Raw genomic sequence first — 19,717 nt, 5'->3', positions numbered from 1 at the left:
GGCCCCAATATGTATACATTGCAATAGTCAAGCGGCAATTGGAAGGGTTGGGAGCGTTATGTATAACGGTAAATCTCGTCATATACGACGAAGATATAAAACCATTAGGCAATTACTCTCTAGAGGAATTATCATGATTGACTACGTAAAGTCAAGCGATAATGTGTCGGATCTACTTACGAAAGGCCTAACTATAGAGGTAGTTGAGAAATTATTGAGGGGAATGGGACTATGGCCGAGGACAAGTCATTGTGGCGGTAACTCTACCTAGAAGACTAGAGATCCCAAGATCTAGGTTCAAGGAGATCAAACAAAGTCATTAATGATGGTTCAACATTGTCAACTAAAACTTTTGGTCCATTCTCGTGATGAGACAATGTTTAGTATCAAGGATAAAACATTAAGGCTTTTTAATGGTTTCTAAATTTGATACGGGGTATATCAAATAGTGTATCTATGAGATGACACGTTTAGGAATCACCTATGTAAGTGTGAAGTGTTAGCCACTTAAAGGAGAATTTTGTAAGGCTAGTTCTCTAAGCACTTATGAAACCAGGCGATGTTCATGGCTGAAACGAACACAACAATGAGAACCAAAGACGGTTAATGGTTGATTGTGTGACTTATGGTTGTCTAGGTATACACCAAAGTTCGACGGTTTAAAGATATCAAATCTACCGATTGTCCGAGTATATCCGACAAAAGTTCACTACGGAAAGTTCTAAGGAAAACCTACTTATCCAGATGCGATTAATCCTTGCTTGTGAATCACACATTTTTCATGCAATTTTTTGTGATATAGCCATTCCCCATTCATGTGGGAGATTGTTGGGATTTTAAGCTTGGTTTAGCTTAAAAAAGGGTGAATGGGAAATGGAGGGGAAAATAAAATTTTGTTTTTCCCTCCTCTACAAAGGAACATTGTCCCATATTGGAGGAGGAAAGCTCATTTGTTGAGTATATATATGATTACACTTCTTCTAGCTCTTAAAGAGTTGAGAAGAAGGCAAGCATCGCGCCATCGTCGTCGCTCGGCTTCGGTTTCGGATTTGGATTCGGTCAAATGATCTGATTGATTAATTAATTTTTTGGACCAAATTTATTTGTTAAAAATTAATATTTAATCCAAATCAACCGTTTTTGTAACGGTAATTTAAAGTTTCCCTCCGATTTTATTTTCCCGTTTTATTTTACGTAAATAGCTATTTACATAATAGCCGTTTACATGAACAATCATCTTGAAGAGTTGCACCTCTTCATTTAAACCTAACCTGCTGGCTATATATAGCAGGCCATTCCCTCAGATTTTTCTTACAAAAATTTTGAAATCTCCTTCTTTCTTCTGCATTGTTTTAACTATAACAAAGCAATGGTAAGTGTGATTTGCTGCCGCCATTTGTGTTCGTTGAAATACTGGGGGTTTGAAGTAATGCTACACCAGTATATAATCCGTTATATCCTGGGAGAAAATAATCCACAACCTTGAGTACTAGGAGGGGATTAAGTTTCTTAAGGAAACACTGTGAATTCAGTGGGCTCGGATTCATTTATGTGCTGCTAGCCATAAAGTAAATTTATATTTGGGATGGATGTCTGAGTGCAACAACAACAACAGACTTCTCCGTTTAGCTCCGGAATATGTTTGTAGTTGCTTTAGATACATCTGTTTTATCTGAAACTTTGCACTAGCACTCATTACTTGTCGTCTGTTGTGGATACCACCTTGTAGTTGTTGGTGCTCCATGATCAAGCTCCTCTTGTCCAATATCTTCTTCACCACCCAAGAAAGCATTCTTAGGGGTAGGCATTGTTTCAGGTCCCTATATTTTATATAAAAGCTATGCATCCACAATATCCATAAACAATCTTTTTTTCTTGCTATATCCTATAAGTGTTTTATAATTGCTGCTTTTTTACATAATTTTATGTCCTAACATATTTAACCCACCAGCAGCTGCTGGGTTGCACACTCTCCCCCAGGCCACTAGTGCTTTCCTTGAGATAATAGCAACACCGGTCCACAAGAAGGTCCTACAAATTGCCTCAATCAACTTCATGACTTGCTTTGGAAGTAAGAATATTTGCGCCCAGTAAGCTTGAATACCAAAAATCACAGTCTTTATTGTGCCCAGTAGTACTTTATTGTTATACAAACTTATATGTCATTATCAAATTTTTTAATAAAAAAATCAAGAGAGTATTTGGATTGGCTTTTAAAAAGTAGCTTATGAGCTAATATTCGATAATTAAAAAAGTATATAATATTATTATATATATATATATATATATATATATATATAACACATATATTTTTCGACTATTATATTGAGAGCGATTGTAAAGTCGTTTTTTCCCTTTATAATCAGGTTAAGGACCAAGCCAGATCCCACCGTCTAGGGCATGTTGGTGGCCCAAGAGTGAAGGTGCAACTTTGGAAATCTTCCTCACAGTATACTTAATTAAATAATACATACACTAAACACTATATCAATAATTGTAGTAATTATTTGCAATTTAAATAGCTAGATTACATTATCATAAGCAAATATCTTCACATCCCCATAATCCATCGCCATATAAGTTTCAGTTTTTGATTAAAGATCCAAAAAACCACAAAAATAAAAATAAAAATAAAAACAAAATAAAAAAAGAACAAGAAAGAAAAACATTTCTTCCTTCCCTATTATTTTTCCAGAACAACAACATATATCATAAAATCAAATCCCCTTACATCTTCAAAAAACGTCAATGCCAATTCCTCCTCTTTCTTGAATTCTTGATTCTCTCTCTATCTCTCTCACATACACACACACACACACGCGCGCACTTCAATTTTTGCTTGTCATTTCCCACACCCCCTCTTGTTTCTAGTTATTTTTCTTTGTTTTTTTCCCTGGATTTTCAAGATCCTCATCATCTTCTTGAAATGATAATTCAAAATTCCATCTTTATCATTTATATTTATATTACATAGAAACGAGAAGAAATTTCTGGGTTCTTTTTTTTTATTAGATATTTTTCTTTTTACTTTTTGGAAAAAATCTAACCTGTCTTCATTAAAATCACTTTATCAAGAAGTGCTATCACAACTTTCTATTTTAACCTTCTAGGTTTTTTCTTCTTCTTTTTCTTCTGCTTTGTGTGTGTAAAGAATGGTTTTTTATTTCATACATAGGAGTATATCGCAAAAGAATTATTGTTGTATTTGATTAATGGTAGTCTTGCACTGGGTGTTAAAGTTCATTTTGTTTACTATATTCTTGTGGTTTATTGGAATTTAGATTGTACTATTGTATTTGACATAACTGGTTAGTGGGGTTGCTAGCTTAGCAGAAAAGGTTGATTTTTTTAATATTGGATTTCATAAAAAAGGTGATACGAGAGAGCAATTCAAGATTTTTAGTGGGTAACAAGTAGTAGTGGTGTATGGGAGAACATGAGGGATGGGCAGAGCCAAGTGGGCTATGTCCGAACGGGCTATTGCCCAATGCAGGATCAGAACCGATGATCCGAGCCCTTGACACGGAGAGATGGTCAAGGGCTGAGGAAAGGACTGCTGAGTTAATTGGCTGCATTCAGCCTAACCAGCCGTCCGAGGAGCGCAGAAATGCTGTTGCTGATTACGTCCAACGCCTCATCATGAAGTGCTTCCCTTGTCAGGTTGTCTTGAAATTTTCCTTATGGTATAAGTTTTATCTAAGTTTCATATGAAATCTTTGGCTGATCCATTGTGATATATGACCTAGTTACCTCTACGTAAAAATGAATTCTAAATTGTCTTCAATGACTTCGGCACCAGGGGCGAAATGCGAATGTAAAGTGTAGTAAATGGGTTCGGCCGAACCCAGTAGTTGTAGCCCAAACTTTGTATGTGTGTTAAGAATTCAGCTAAATATCTATGGACAGTAAATTTTGAACCCAATTACTAGCACTTGAGGTCGCTATCCAAGAATCTCGAAGCCATAAAGTTCAAATCCTGGATAAAACCTCTGTTTGACGCCTTAGTGTACAATGTTCAATGTTTGAAACTACGGTGGTTGTGTTGCTCCATTCTGGTAAAAATAGCTGTGTAGAAGTTCCATATGCAATCTTTGGCTGATCCATTTTGATACGACCTAGTTACCTCTACAAAAACGTAAAAAATGAATTTGTAGTTGTTTTCGATGACGTTGGCATTTGAGTATACAATGGTTGAAACTATGGCCAATATAAAACTATTTTAACTTTTGAAATGACTTGATATCTTGTTCAAATTATTAGAGCACGTTATTCTGCTTTGCTAAGCAAATTATGCTTTCTGAAACTGAGAGAGTAAATAAGAGTTATGTTATGTGTTATTCTTTTGTCATAGCACATATAAGATTTCAATGGAGTGGGGAGTGGCCTAGTAGTCAATGAAGTAGGAGGAGAATCATGAGATCTCGGGTTTAAATTCTAGTAGAGGCAAAAAACATTAGGTGATTTCTTCTCATTTGCCCAAGTCTTGGTGGGCAGAGTTACCCGGTACCTGTGCCGATGGGAGGTATCAGGTACCCAGTGGAATAGTTAAGGTGCATGCAAGGTGGCCGGACACCACGTCACCAAAAAAAAAAAGATTTCAATGGACTGAGGATATGTCATTTTCCTTTATTTCGAATATGATGAGTCAAGGACGTGGAGTAGATTATAGGAACAATAGCTCATTGATGAAGCTCAGTGAGTTCTGAAGTGGGAGAGCGGAAATATTTGCCGTGTGGGGTGCAGTAGATGTGGCTAAAAAACAAATCTAGGTGGACTGCTGGTTTGGAGTGTTTAAAACTTAACAATGTAGCCGTGTAATCAATAAAGGCATGAAATCATCATGATCAACTGACTGAGATAGCGTGGCAAATATTGTTGTATCTCATTGGCTAGGGAAAGTGATTATTGTTATGATGATAAAGTGAATCTTTATCATTAGTGTTTATGGTGCAGTTTACTATGTCATTCATTCTGGTGTAAGATTTTCTTGGTAAAGAAAGGATTACTTAGAGTTGCAATACAGACACAATACTTTGTCATCTTACTTTTATTGCTGAAAGAAAAAGAAATATATGCAAGCCCTCTGTTGTGGATTACTAATATGAGGCTTTTCACTGCTAAATATTTTTAGTTTTTGATCAACTTGCTCTTTTCCAGGTTTTCACTTTTGGTTCAGTACCGTTGAAGACTTATCTTCCTGATGGAGACATTGATTTAACTGCCTTTAGTAATAACCAAACTTTGAAAGATACGTGGGCTTATCAGGTTCGGGATATGCTAGAGGAGGAAGAGAAAAATGAAAATGCTGAATTTCGTGTCAAGGAGGTTCAGTACATTCAAGCTGAAGTATGTCCTCTACACAACCACCATTTACTTTGCATGCAATGTGCTCTTATTTCCTGCATCAATACATACTAGAAAAATGCTGGTGTCTGTAGATTTTCTTTTCTGCAGCAATTGGAGCTTAACCCTGCTGCATTCAGGGTTTTTGTCCAATTGTGAAAACAACAGATGGGGTGAAAATAGTTTCTTTTGTTGTTGCCTGAATATTATCTGCATTTTGTTTGGGCCTCAAAGCAATATCATAAAGAAAATGAAGTCTATCATGATAACTGTATTTTCTCACTTTCTTCTGAACTTGGAGATAGAAGCAAACTTCATGCTAAAAGAATTTCATTTTTTCCATTTTTGTTATTTATGTAAGCCTTAGTTTACGGAGTATTCTCTTTCCCCTTATTCTGCTTGTCAGTTTGTCTGTCTAGAGCTGACAACAGGATACTCTTGAGCTTTCTTGACAGCTTCTGTACACTTGTATCTGGGATTGAACTTGGCTAGTGAGGATATTATAGTGTTGGGGAAGAGACTTTTTTAATATAGTTTATAGAAATGTCGTTTGAATTAGTAGCTAATATTTAACATGAGTAATCAATAATTTATTTATATTGTTGTCTTATTATAAGGCTTAGAGAAGGCAACTGTTGCTTGTATTCTTGGTTGTTATACTTGATTTTCTTCAGTTGTAACGTTATTTTGCTCTGCACTCACTTATCACTGTTCTCGTCCCTTTTCTATTGCAGGTGAAGTTAATAAAATGTTTAGTTGAAAACATTGTGGTTGACATATCTTTCAATCAGCTAGGGGGTTTGTGTACCCTTTGCTTCCTTGATGAGGTGTGCAGTTTCTACTTTTATCCTAAAACCTGGTATTTGATGATATGCTCATAACTTTAACATACCATGCGGAATACTATTTTTAAATAACAGACTACACCAATGAAGAAACAAGATGAGTATTGAGTCCTGAGGAAAGGGAAAGGAAAATCTTTAATTTACATGTTCATCTTTTGTAGGTCGATCACCTGATAAACCAGAATCATTTGTTCAAGCGCAGCATTATTTTGATTAAGGCCTGGTGTTATTATGAGAGCCGAATACTGGGTGCTCATCATGGTCTTATTTCAACTTATGCCTTGGAGACCTTAGTTCTTTACATATTTCACGTGTTCAACAATTCGTTTGCGGGGCCACTTGAGGTTACTAACTTGTAACTTTTATTTTTTTATCTTTTGTTTAAAGTGTTCTTAATGTTGCATTCATCATCTCTATCCTTTAAGGTTTTGTATTTATACTTGCAGGTTCTATATCGCTTCTTGGAGTTCTTCAGCAATTTTGATTGGGACAACTTTTGTGTTAGCTTGTGGGGGCCTGTGCCGATTAGTTCTCTTCCTGATGTCACTGGTAACAAACATGTGGAAGAGTCAATTTTAGTTTTGTTTTCCTATACGTTGGATGTGAGTTTAGTTGTTAGCTTAAGTATAGTTGGAAACATGCAGCGGAACCTCCTCGAAAAGATGAGGGAGAATTGCTCCTCAGCAAATTGTTTCTTGATGCCTGTAGCTCCGTATATGCTGTTTTCCCTGTTGGCCAGGAAAACCAAGGACAAGCGTTCGTTTCTAAACATTTTAATGTGATTGATCCTTTACGAGTAAACAACAACCTTGGCCGCAGTGTGAGTAAAGGTACTCAAACTTTGAAAGTTTCTTAATGACTTCCCTTGGCGTCAGTTAATCCTTGTTCAAAGTAGTTTCTGTAATTCTGTTTTTATTTAGGCATATGGGGGTCTTAGCTTATGAGGATTTACTTATATCTAGTTCCATTGATTTCATTTTTTCTTGGATCATAAAACTTATTGCTATCTGACCATCTTTAAGAAAAGACTATTTCTATATGATATTTAGCGTATTTAAGTGAAAGGTTTGTAAGTCGGGCATTGTACAGCGTATTTATTTTAAATTTCTGCTGTTGAGGTCTGTTGGGCCTTTGAAGAGCAAAAAGTTACCATTCTATTGCTTAGTCGACAGTCATAGGCAAACATCTATTGACTAATTTTGAATGTTGAAAATCTTGAGACACACGTACTTTTATGAGACTATTTATCATTGCTTAGCGTTATAAACTTTATTTGCTCAGTTCTAGAAGGCACTTTATGGTTGTTCACACCGGAATGGATTCTTAGCATTATTTGTTTTGCTGCTTTCTGTGGATATATGATTTATATATGTTGGCAGGTAACTTCTTTAGGATACGGAGTGCATTTGGATTTGGTGCCAAAAGACTGGCAAGATTACTGGACTGCCCCAAAGAAGATCTAATTCATGAAGTAAATCAGTTCTTTATGAATACACTGGGCAGACATGGTAGTGGTCAAAGGCCTGATGCACCTGGGACTGAGTTATTGTGCCTGAGATTGTCAACACCGGATGACCTACCTGACTCCGCGTATTTTAGGGTCAACTCCAGTGGGAAAAAGGTGAATGGCAAATCTTCTGGTCGTGAGGTTGAGATGGAAGGAACTCAATCACGGATTGTTTCCTCTCAACATGGTAATCATTCGTCTGGAAGCTTCTCTAGAATGAACAATTTCGCCCAAAAGAACCATGGGAATTTGAGCACCTCAAGGGTATCTGATCAAAAGAAAACTCAGAGAAATCTGAAATGTGATCAAATAGAAAATGATACACAGGGTAGGTTTGTATTTTCTCGAACACGGTCTAGTCCTGAGCTGACTGACACGTATGGTGAAATTACTACTCAAGGAAGGCGCGGAAAAGCTCAGGAGACTGCAAAAATGCAACCTACTCCATTGACGCAGGACAGCAGTAACTGGAGGAAGAATGAAGGATCTGAAACTTTAGCAAGCCAGAATGGTCGATCTGACACTTCATCGATCAGACATTTTCCATCTCATCAAAGTCTCGAAGCTGTCGCTGACTCCAACAGTAGATCTAATAGCTTTAATCGAGATGCGGGATTAGATGCTCCGAGCGAAGAGCTTTGTAGTACACAGGGGATGATGCATCAGGATGAGCAAGATCTTGTGAATCTGATGGCATCTACTTCAGTCCATGGTTTTAATGGCCAAGTTCATTTGCCATTTAATTGGGCTGCAGCCCAACTGCCTTTCCCTATCTCGCCTTCCGTTCTGACTTCTATGGGATATAATCAACGAAATATTCCAGGCTTAGTTCCCACTAATTTTCCTGCATTTTCCAATGTGCAATTTCCTCATGGTATGATTCCGCCGCACTTAAATCATTACTTCCCAGGCCTTGGGTTGAGTCCAACTTCTGAAGATTCAATTGGCCGGAATAATGAAAATTTTAGTTCTACAGATATGAACTCAGGCGAGGCAATCAAAGATTTCTGGCATGAGCCAGATGCAGGTTCTAACGTTGAATTTGACCCGGAAAACGGAAATTATGAGACACCTCAATCTGATGATAAACCGCATGCAGTCCAGTCAGGTTCTAATTTTGTTCCTTCATCTTGGGTGACTGGCTCCAGTAATAGAGCTCAGCAGAAGCATACAAAGGAAAAACGTGGGCCAATCAAGGAAGAACATTCTGATGATATTCAGTTTCAGGATAACATAAGAATGAGCGATGTTTATGCTGAAGAAAGATTGGCAAGTTCAAGGTTCTCATCCACTGCTCACAGCAAAACCTCTTCTGAGAGTTCTTGGGATGGGTCTTCTACTAAAAGTATAAAGTCAACAAGGGGAAGACGGGGAAATAAAACAGGTGCTGCTGAGCCACCTACTGGTTACGGAAAAGGTAAGATGATGTCTGACCATATATCTAACCAGGCCGTGGAGGATGATCAGGATTGGAACTCTGTGTCAAACTTTAGTACCGAAATGGCTGAGAGTAGCCAAGGCATTATTTCCATGCACATTGCTAGGCCTCATATGCCTGAATATGAAGGTGCTCAGACAAGTGGATCTGACCCAATAATACCCATTGCACCAATACTCATAGGGCCTGGTTCTCGGCAAAGAATGACGGATAATTCTGGGGGGGTTATTGCATTTTATCCCACCGGACCACCAGTTCCCTTTCTTACAATGCTTCCAGTATATAATATTCCACCCGAGTCTGGAACTCCTGATGTATCAACCAGCCACTTTGCAAGAGAAGAATGCTTTGATAATCGTGATCCTTCTGAGGGAACTGAAAATCTAAATACTCCCCGTGCTGTTGGAGGGGCTACTTCAATAGAAGCACCTGATGAACATAAGTCCGATATACTTCACAGTGACTTTGCTAGTCATTGGCAAAATTTACAATATGGACGGTTTTGCCAAAATCCAAGGCCTGGGCCTCTTGTTTATCCTTCTCCTGTTATGGTGCCGCCTGCATACTTACAGAGCCGTTTCCCGTGGGATGGTCCCGGAAGACCAATATCAGCAAACATGAACCTTTTTACTCAGCTGATGAGCTATGATCCTCCTCGTATATTACCCATTTCACCGCTACAGTGTGATTCAAATAAACCTCCCAATATGCTTCAACATTATGTAGATGAGATGCCGAGATATCGTAGCGGGACTGGAACATATTTGCCAAATCCAGTAAGAAATCTTCTCAAAAATCCTGTTTATTGGTTGATATTTCTTCTATTCCATTGTATGTTTGATCCTAGAATGTGTGGTTGGAGAAGGGTGCAGGGCTATATTATTATATAAAATGCATGCGGAATTCTTGCACATCTTTATCTTCACTTGTCTATATTAGCATTTTTTTTCTTCTTCAGATCCTCAAGATCGACTTTAGATCAATAAAATCATCTCAATGTCTCACTAGTTTCTTTTTGAACAATAATTTAAGCATTGCTACAAAGTGATGCTTCTATCACTGGTGGGATGTGGATATTATGCTTGTCCCGAGTTTACGTAATTTAAAAACAAAGTTATGCTTGTCCAGAGTCTTAAAAGAATATATTTTTTTAAGTGAAGCCTCACTCCGCTTTGCCTTACCATGTTTTTCAATTTATGCCGAGGGGTGCAATGAGCATTTTGCCTATTCAATGTTCATGAGGCTCAGACACATTACACCTTGGCCCGGTCTCTCTAGTTGGTGAAACTAGATTTCATGTCTGTTCAGTGCTTACTCTTCTGTTTTGATGTATAAGATCTGTTTCACTAAGATGTGTGGTAATGTCATTTCTAGTGGATATTTTATCTTTGCGATTTGACTATTACTTCAGAAGGCTTCGGTCAGGGATCGTCACTCTTCTGGTACAAGAAGGGGGAATTATAACCATGACAGAAATGATAACTTTGGTGACAGAGAGGGTAACTGGAATGCGAATTCGAAATCCCGAGCTGGTGGGCGCAACTACAACCGCAGCCAATCTGAGAAATTAAACTCAAGATTGGATCGGCCAGCGTCCAGTGAGAGCCGAACTGACAGATCATGGAGCTCTCATAGACACGACTCCTCTTCATATCCGTCCCAAAATGGTCCATTGCATGCAAACTCAAGCCCGAGTGTCCCTCTCAATACGGTGTATGGCATGTATCCTTTAACATCAATGAACCCAAGTGCAATGTCTTCAACCCCTCCTGCTGTAATGTTTTATCCGTTTGACCATAATTCTACATATAATTCACATGGAGAACAGCTTGAGTTCGGATCTGTGAGTCCAGTAGGTTTCTCAGGTGTAAATGAACAAGTCCAGTCAGGCGATGGAAGTCGACTAAGGGGGGGAGCACTTGAGGAACAGAGATTTCATGCAGTCTCTGGGCAATGGTCTTCTCCTGATCGACCATCTTCACTGCATTATCAAAGGTAATATTTTTAGTTGGTTCTAAGGATACCTCAAACTCATGATTTGGAGAAGTTCATTCGAATCATAGTATTTTACTTTGTGTTTATCTGGTTTTTGCTTATTATATGTTTGTCAAGTCTGCTTCCTCATGTGCCTTTACAGCCCAGTTTCTCTAGCTTGTTTTACTTGGATCATTGACTTTGTCATGTATTATGATGTACTGTAAGCCATTCATAAATTCTTAGAGAAGTCTTTTGAGGCAAAAGATGCCTATGGTGAATGAAATATAAATTGGATGCTGCCTTCTTGCCAATAAGACACTAACAATTGCAGCGTGAACACAAAATAGTGGTGGAAGAGAGGGTAAGGAGGGCGGTGTTTATATCAGAGAACCAATTCGGGTTCATGCTGGGTCGTTCTACTACGGAAGCTATCCATCTTATTAGGAGGTTGGTGGAACAGTACAAAGATAGGAAGAGGGATTTGCACATGGTGTTTATTGACCTAGAGAAGGCGTATGACAAGGTCCCTAGGGACGTTCTTTGGATATGCCTGGAGGTGAAAGGTGTTCCGGTAGCTTATATTAGGGCGATAAAAGATATGTATGATGGAGCTAAGACTCGGGTTAGGACAGTGGGAGGTGACTCAGAGCCTTTTCCAGTGGTTATGGGGTTACACCAAGGATCTGCGCTCAGCCCATTCTTATTTGCCCTGCCGAAGGATGTACTGACACACCATATTCAAGGGGAGGTGCCTTGGTGTATGCTGTTCGCTGATGATATAGTTCTGATTGATGAGACGCGAGGCGGCGTTAACGTGAGACTGAAGGAATTGAGGCAGACCCTGGAGTCTAAAGGTTTCAAGTTGAGTAGGACCAAGACGGAATATTTGGTGTGTAAGTTTAGCAATTTTTCGGGGGAAGCGGATGTGGAAGTGAGGCTTGACTCACAAGTCATCCCTAAGAGAGAGAGTTTCAAGTACCTAGGGTCTATTATCCAGGGAGATGGGGAGATCGACGAGGATGTCACGCACCGTATCGAGGTGGGGTGGATGAAATGGAGGTTAGCGTCTGGAGTCCTATGCGACAAGAATGTACCACCGAAACTTAAAGGTAAGTTCTACAGAGTGGTGGTTAGACCGACCATGTTGTATGGGGCTGAGTGTTGGCCAATCAAGATTTCACATATCCAGAAGATGAAAGTAGCAGAAATGAGGATGTTAAGATGGATGTGCGGGCACACTCGGATGGATAAGATTAGGAATGAGGTCATTCGGGAGAGGGTGGGCGTGGCTCCCGTGGATGACAAGATGCGTGAAGCGAGGCTTAGGTGGTTCAGGCACGTGCGGAGGAGGAGCCCAGATGTTCCGGTCAGGAGGTGTGAGCGTTTGGTTCTGGCAGTTACGAGAAGAGGTAGATGGCAGCCTAAGAAGTACTGGGGTGAGGTGATCAAGCAGGACATGGCGCATCTTCAAATTTTCGAGGACATGGCCTTTGATAGGAAGGTGTGGAGGTCGAGCATTAGGGTTGTAAGTTAGAGGATAGTCGAGCGTTTCTCCTCGCTGCACCGGCTAGTCTGATAGTGTTTTGTCTAGGACTACTAGCGATTTTTGTTGTGTTTCATAATTTATTTATTTATTTATTAAATTTTTTTTTTTGTTGTCTTTCACGTTTTGGCCTTTCCATTTATTTGCTGTATTTTACGATGCTGATACTATTTTTCTGTTGTGGTTGCGGATCTATTGTCTCTAAGCCGAGGATCTCCCGGAAACAGCCTCTCTATCCCTCCGGGGTAGGGGTAAGGTCTGCGTACATTCTACCCTCCCCAGACCCCACTAGTGGGATTCTACTGGGTGGTTGTTGTTGTTGTTGTTGAGTTTAATTATAAAAAAAAAATTGTTGTAGTTTAGATGTTAGATTAATGGAGAAGACATCAGAGTTGGGTTTAGTAATCATTGCAAGTTCAATTATATCTTGGAGATTGTATAGTTGCTTATATCCTTCTCTAAATACCGCAGGAGTACATCGTATTAATGTGTTGACAAATGATGCTCTGACTGATAGGAGTACTTTGTATCCACTGCCTATTTCCTTTTTTTTTTTTGGGTGAAACATTTTTTAACTTTGTCAATGCATCATACATACATCTCAATAGGAGGATTTAATTGTTCTGGAAGATCATTTTCTCGAAAGAATTGTCTTTTGAAAGATGCTGATTTTTCATCCCTTGAATATTAAGCAGAAAGAAGACTGAGAAGTGGTGATGCAAGAAACAGTGGCGAGGGCTGGCGTGTTGCTGGTCGTTCTTATCCTCACTATGGAATGGGGATCTCGTGCACTAGCTCTACAAATTTTGCTAGTAAATGGTCACATCTCGGTCCCTAGCAATCAGTTATTGAATGTAAGATGTGAAATCATGATTTAGCCGCAGCAACCCTCTTCAACGATGCCAAAGGTGATTGGTAGGAGAAAAGTTGTGTAGATTTTGTTCCACTTGTAGGATTGATATATTGTAACCTCATTGAAGTTGGCAAGTCTTCTTAGAATTTAGGTGTTCAACTTTGTTATACCAGTGTTGCCTTTGGAAATCATTTTCCAGAGAAATGTACAAGAATTTTGTTTTACAGATGACTCTCTACTAGCTTCAGTACATTCAGGTTTTTGCCAGTGTAGTGGTATATGATTAGAATTCATTTCAAGCATGATGTCTCTTTTTATCTTTTGTGATAAGTACTTGGAGTAAGTACTACTAATAGCTGCTCCACCAGGAAGTTTCTTTTGATACTTGATATACCTTAATCAGAAAAGAATATTTTTCTGCTGTTCTATCTCATGACAGATTATAAGGGATGCAAATGATGGGAGACACAACTTGTCAATTATTGAACATACTCTACAATTCAAGCATCTCAATCTCTAAAGAGTTAAACAATTTGAGTTCCTGAAGTTACAGATCCATTTTGTCCGACTTCTGTTGCTTACATTGTTTTGTCCTTTCACATCGGAGACCTCATGCAGTTATGAGCGCGACCTGATGTGGATGTCACTCGGTAATTGATAGTGTATCTTCCTCAAGGTATAATTTGTTGTATGATATTGTCTAGTATTAAGCATTGTGTGAAACAGATGTTATGAAAAAGTCTTGTATACGTTTAATAGTTGCTAAAGCTGTAGCCTTTAGATATTTCCCATTTTGATGTCACTGAGAGCAATAGAGCGAAAAACCAGGACATTCCCTTAAAGTATGTGTATTGGAATATTTTGATTCTTTGTAAATACTGCTGAATATAAAACATCCTTTTAAGTTTGAAAAAGTGGATAGCTTTGGTCTAAGCTGTAACAGTATCGCAAAAGTTAACGGTACCATCTACTAAGCTAACGGCAGCATTTGTTAATAAGTCACTTGAAGAATCGTCGCAGAATCCTCTAGTTGGTTCGATTCTCTTCTCTCATTTTTTTTTTCTTTTTATCTAATGGCGTCGGAAGGTCCCACGTTAGGGGTAGGACGCTCCCTATTAAAGGCGACTTCATACTCGAGATCTCTAGTGAATGATGAATGAGTATTTACCACTCAACCAAAATCTTTGCTTTGCTTGTATGACATTTTTCAGTATTAACCTTTGCGTGAGACAGATGTTATGAAAAATGTTATGAAAAATCTCTTGTATGCGTTTAATTGTTGCTAAAGTATTTCCTCTTTTGATCTCATTGAGAGCAACGAACTTCTTGGCTTTATTGGAAGTTATAAAAAATGTTTCAAGTTTCCTTCCCATCTGAAAAGAACCCCCTCGAAACCAACCTATAAAAAACATGATTAGTTAAATCAATGAGAACATTCATTCCGCACATGAAGTTTAAAAGGGCAACAACAATTACATTCGGTTTAACCATCAAATATTTGAAACCAACTGATACGACTAATCTGGAATCGTGCCTGGATAAGCTCCCTATGGTTAAATATTGAAATTTCAATCACCCCTCGGAGATAATAGTTATTGTACTATCTACAAATGGTCAAGTTTATGTTTTCCAAAAGAGGTGGAGAATTTCGGCAAACAGGGCAGGTGGCCTTCATCTTCAACCACTCATCAACACAATCGGCATGGAAGCTATGTTGACACAAAGGTATAAGCCTCACTGACTCTCCAGCACTGTACTCAACTAGACATATTGGGCAAGTTAGTGCGTTATGCCCCGGAAGCCGTCGGCTTTCACCAAGGACTACCTACAATGGCAAATTTAAAATCGAAAGACAGTAAGTTCACAATGAGTGAGTGTGATTTTATTATATGTATATACTTTAATATTTTTTGCTTATGTATATATAGTTCGAACTAAAAGTAATCAGTTGAACTCATAGAATTCGTCCTGAATCTGCCTTCTGCTTACCTTTGGGTATGACTGAATCGTGCAGTCATCAAGGCCAGAAGTAGGTAGAGAAATTATCACGGAGGAAACCTGAGGCGACGGCGATGGTGCCCCGGCCAAAAACCCGGCAACGCGCTGGCGAATAGCTTCGTGATGCAAGCGACATGCTATACAGATTAAACAGAAGATGGATGGCACAAACAGGCACATTGTAACTAATAGGACTAGAACAATATTTTGATGAGGAGACATGCTTATGGAACCACAATGTTAAATTGTTAATAGAGAGAGCATTCCAGTCAATTATTATCTGGATTTCCTATTAAGTCTAAGGTTTTGCTAGAATATTATCATATAACTATATATGCACTTGGTCAATTTGTGTTCTTGTCATCTACTGGTTGAAAATATCATTTCCCTGTGTGAAGGAGGCATGCTATATATTATCATCATCATATTTACTAAGTTGATATTATGTTTTAATTTATTTCTTGTGGAGGATAAGATGCGGGAGGCGAGATTGAGATGGTTCGGGCACATTAAGAGGAGAAGTATAGAAGTCCCAGTTAAAAGGTGTGAGCGGTTAGCCTTGGTGGGCAGCAAGAGGAGTAGAGGTAGGCCTAAGAAGTCTTGGGGAGAGGTTATTAGGCGGGACATGGCGCAACTGGAGCTGATTGAGGACATGGCCCTAGACAGGAGGGTGTGGAGATCAAGGATTAGGGTAGAAGATTAGTAGGTAGTCGAGCGTTTCTCTTACTCAGTTCGCTAGCATTAGTGTTAATATGTTATCTTTTATTCATAAATGGCTATTACTACCTAAAGTTTGACCGCATTCTTAGATTCGATCTTATTTCATCTTGCTTTTATTCCTACTTGTTCTCTAGCCGAGGGTCTTATCGGAAACATCTTCTCTGCTCTTCCAGGGGTAGGGGTAAGACTGCCTACATCTTACCCTCCCCAGACCCCACTCATGGGAAACTACTGAGTTTGTTGTTGTGAAGCCATACTATATATAATCATCATCATACGTCAACATTTTGGGCCAAGTCGATTATATTTCACCATAGTTCTATTAGACCCTATGAGGTTTGCACAATCGTAAAGAAATTTCCGATATACGTATTTTTTTTTTTTATCATTGCTTAGTTATGAAACTTTCCTTTTTTTGTTTTGTACCTTTATTTTATCGTAAAATAGGTTAGTTTTACCGTAGACATGATAGGATATTTGCAAATAAATTTCAGTTAGCGAGAATAATTTTTATTTCCCATGCACCCATTAATCAAAAAAATATTTTTTACTGATGTACCCATTAAATTTATTTGAACATCCTTAGTGAGAAATTTCCGGTTTCGCCACTAAGCAAACTCTCTTACTTTTGAGAAGATATATTGGTCCTTAGTACTAGAAAAAGGGGAGACACAACAAAACCAAAAAAATAAAAAACAAAGCCAAAAACAAAATCGTGGAACACGAGTGAATTTCAATAGGATAAAATTCTTGGTAAAAATTAAAACTACTTAAGGGCGAGGAAAGAAGGTGGGGAAATTAAAGAACTGTAAATCATGAGTTAACGGAAGTCCTGTCCATGATTAAGTGAACAATGTTCATTAATCTTAATTCCAAAATAAATTAAAGTCAAACATCTCTACGAGGTAGCACTTTGCAATACTTTGCAATCAACAGCTTAACTCAGGGCTTACAATGATGTGAATACGACTAATTATTACAATAACCAAAATGTTTTGTCAGCTTCTTATAAAACTACTGGACTTCTTTTAATTCGGTTTAACCATGAAATATTTGGTACTAACTGACATGATTAATTTGGAGTCGCGCCTGGTTAATCTCTCTAAGGAGAATGCTTCCTACCTTTTCCATTCCTAGGCTTGAACTCGAGATCTCTATGGTAAAATGTTAGAAATTCCAATCACTCCATTGCACCCTCGGCGCTAATTTGGTCAAGCTTGTGGTTTTCTAAGATAGGTGGAGAATTTCGGCAAACGGGGCAGGTGCCCTTCATCTTTAACCACTCATCAACACAGTCGGCATGGAAGCTATGTTGACACAAAGGTATAAGCCTCACTGACTCTCCAGCACTGTACTCAACTAGACATATTGGGCAAGTTGGTGCGTTAAGCCCCGGAAGACGTCTACTTTCACCAAGGATTACCTACAAAGGGCAAATTCAAAATCAAAAGTCATATGATCTTATTATACGTGTACATTTTAAAACTTTCTTGCTTATGTATATATAGTTCGAACTAAAAATAATCCGTTCAATTGAACTTACAGAATCTGCCACTACAAAAAATAAAAATAAAATGGAATTAGTTATGAACTTTATCGCTAACCTGTCGTTAAATTGCTCGTATCTAACCGAATTTCTTTGATAATTCATCGCTAATACGAATTTTTCTATTTAGCTATCGACTAATTCCTGTTTATTTAGTAGTGCATGCCCTAATTCTGCTTACCTTTGGGTACGACTGAATGGTGCAGTCATCGAGGCCTGAAGTATGTAGAGAAATTGTCACAGAGGAAACCTGAGGCGATGGAGATGTTGCCGCGAAAACCCGAAGACGGCGCCGGCGAATAGCTTCGAGATGCATTCGACATGCTAAACAGATTAAGCAGAAGATTGATGGTACAAGAAGACATATAGTAACTAATAGAACTAGAACAGTTATTTCACGAGGAGTCATGCTTCTCAAAACTCATGAAAATTAAGTTGGGAATGCCAATCTTGAAAAACAAAAATAGAGAGAGCATGCCAATCAGTTAATACCTGGATTTCCTAATAAGTTTAAGGTTTTGCTAGAATATCATAATAACTATGCACTTGGTCAATTTATGTTCTTTGTCATCTACTAGTTGACATTATCGTTTACTTTACTTTAGTTCCTTATGAGAAGAAGGCATGCTATTATGATATTATATCACCATAATATCTACTACGTTGATATTATGTTTTAATTTATTATTTATATATAATAATAATAATATTTCACCATAGTTCTATCAGAGTGGTTTTCTCAATTGAAAAGAAAATTCCTTCTATTTATAGCTTGGCACTAGAAAATGCACACAAAATTTCCTAAAAACTTTTCAAATTATGTTAAAAATATAAGGTTAATCTAAAATTGAAAAAACAAAAGGAGTGTGTATGCATATATATATATATATATATATATATATATATATATATATATATATATATATATATATATATATATATATATATATATATATATAAAACGATACCTAGAAAACAAATAGATCTATAGCTCCTGGCATTCTAATTTTTGAAACTTATATATACTACAAAAGGAAAGAGTCTCTTGTGATCGATTAATGCGGAAAAGTATAAGAATTTACATACACCCGATGTTTACAAAATCATTGAATTCAAGATAAATGTCTTTCATATACGCAACAAAATTATTGAATCTAAGACAAATGTCTTTCATATATGCATTTATCACTTAACAATAGTTAATGAATAATGATATGTATTCTCACTTTAATTTTTAAATATTAAGATTAAATTGATTGGTTTGGTAAACACCATATGTGGGCAAGTAATTGTTTTGACTAAATTTATTCCAAAATATTTGGCGTTTTAAATTTCTTTTAGCAGTCATTCATTATAAAGTTTTCTTTGTATATTGAGTCTTTCTTTTCCAATTAGTGGATTGTCAATTAAATGGGGTGCTTAAGATGACATATATATGTAAAGGATAATTAAGACAAAAATTGTTATAATTAAGACGTACGCTGTTATATGTCTATCTTTATTAAGCTGTATGCAATTTTAAAAGACAAATAATATGTCAGAAGTAGTATCTATTTTTTAGTTATACTTACTTGAGTTAATTGCAACATTGTCATAACCTCAAAGCACAACAACAGGATGTGGTCTAGTAGAGTTGAAGGCTAGAGTTCACTTGGTAAGCTCGCTACCTTCCTCAATTCAAGTGGTGGCTTTTAAATTTTATCAGTATAGTATTTTCTTTCTCTTCCACCCCTGATGTAATTAAAAATATGTGTGGCCTAGTTGCAAAAGAAGTGGATGAAAACCTTGAAGAGCTGAGTTCAAATTGCAGCAGAGACAAAAACCATTAGTTAATTTCTTTGAATCTGCTTAAGTTTTGGTGATACCTATATATTAACTAATTTAGATATGTTCAAGTTGGTCCAAACACCACTATTACGTAAACAAAGAAAATATTGTCATATCCTC

The 19,717-nt window shown here is 37.6% G+C and overlaps 1 protein-coding gene and 1 long non-coding RNA gene across 5 annotated transcripts; one reads left to right on the top strand and one right to left on the bottom strand.

The window, feature by feature from the left end:
* The first annotated feature begins 2,575 nt into the window (after positions 1–2,575).
* On the top strand, positions 2,576–13,808 carry LOC104098356 (uncharacterized). Of its 4 annotated transcripts, none has more exons than XM_018771518.3 (9): positions 2,579–3,660; positions 5,158–5,346; positions 6,078–6,170; positions 6,350–6,532; positions 6,635–6,737; positions 6,833–7,018; positions 7,568–9,909; positions 10,545–11,128; positions 13,346–13,808. In XM_018771518.3, the coding sequence occupies exons 1-9, from the start codon at positions 3,427–3,429 to the stop codon at positions 13,368–13,370; spliced, it is 3,939 nt and encodes a 1,312-aa protein (XP_018627034.1). In that variant the 5' UTR covers positions 2,579–3,426; the 3' UTR covers positions 13,371–13,808. The 4 variants fall into 4 exon arrangements, with proteins under 4 accessions (XP_009603366.1, XP_009603365.1, XP_018627034.1 ...); XM_009605068.4 differs by having other exon boundaries at positions 2,582–3,660; positions 13,349–13,808; XM_009605071.4 differs by lacking the exon at positions 10,545–11,128 and having other exon boundaries at positions 2,576–3,660; positions 13,349–13,808.
* Positions 13,809–17,066: 3,258 nt separating this feature from the next.
* LOC104098357 (uncharacterized) lies at positions 17,067–18,268 on the bottom strand. The gene is made up of 2 exons (XR_011409998.1): positions 17,952–18,268; positions 17,067–17,647 (listed from the first exon to the last, which is right to left on the bottom strand). It is a non-coding gene; the product is annotated as an uncharacterized lncRNA (long non-coding RNA).
* Positions 18,269–19,717: the final 1,449 nt, after the last annotated feature.

This window comes from Nicotiana tomentosiformis, chromosome 8, assembly GCF_000390325.3.
Source record: "Nicotiana tomentosiformis chromosome 8, ASM39032v3, whole genome shotgun sequence".
In the NCBI taxonomy this organism is placed as follows: domain Eukaryota; kingdom Viridiplantae; phylum Streptophyta; class Magnoliopsida; order Solanales; family Solanaceae; genus Nicotiana; species Nicotiana tomentosiformis.
This window is presented reverse-complemented; position numbering and strand designations above follow the sequence as displayed.

Coding starts and splice junctions, on each gene's coding strand:
- LOC104098356 (XM_018771518.3), top strand. CDS start 3,427: ATGGGAGAACATGAGGGATGGGCAGAGCCAAGTGGGCTATGTCCGAAC. Junction 7,019..7,567: donor TGGCCGCAGTGTGAGTAAAG/GTACTCAAACTT, acceptor ATATGTTGGCAG/GTAACTTCTTTAGGATACGG. Junction 11,129..13,345: donor TCTTCACTGCATTATCAAAG/GTAATATTTTTA, acceptor TTGAATATTAAG/CAGAAAGAAGACTGAGAAGT.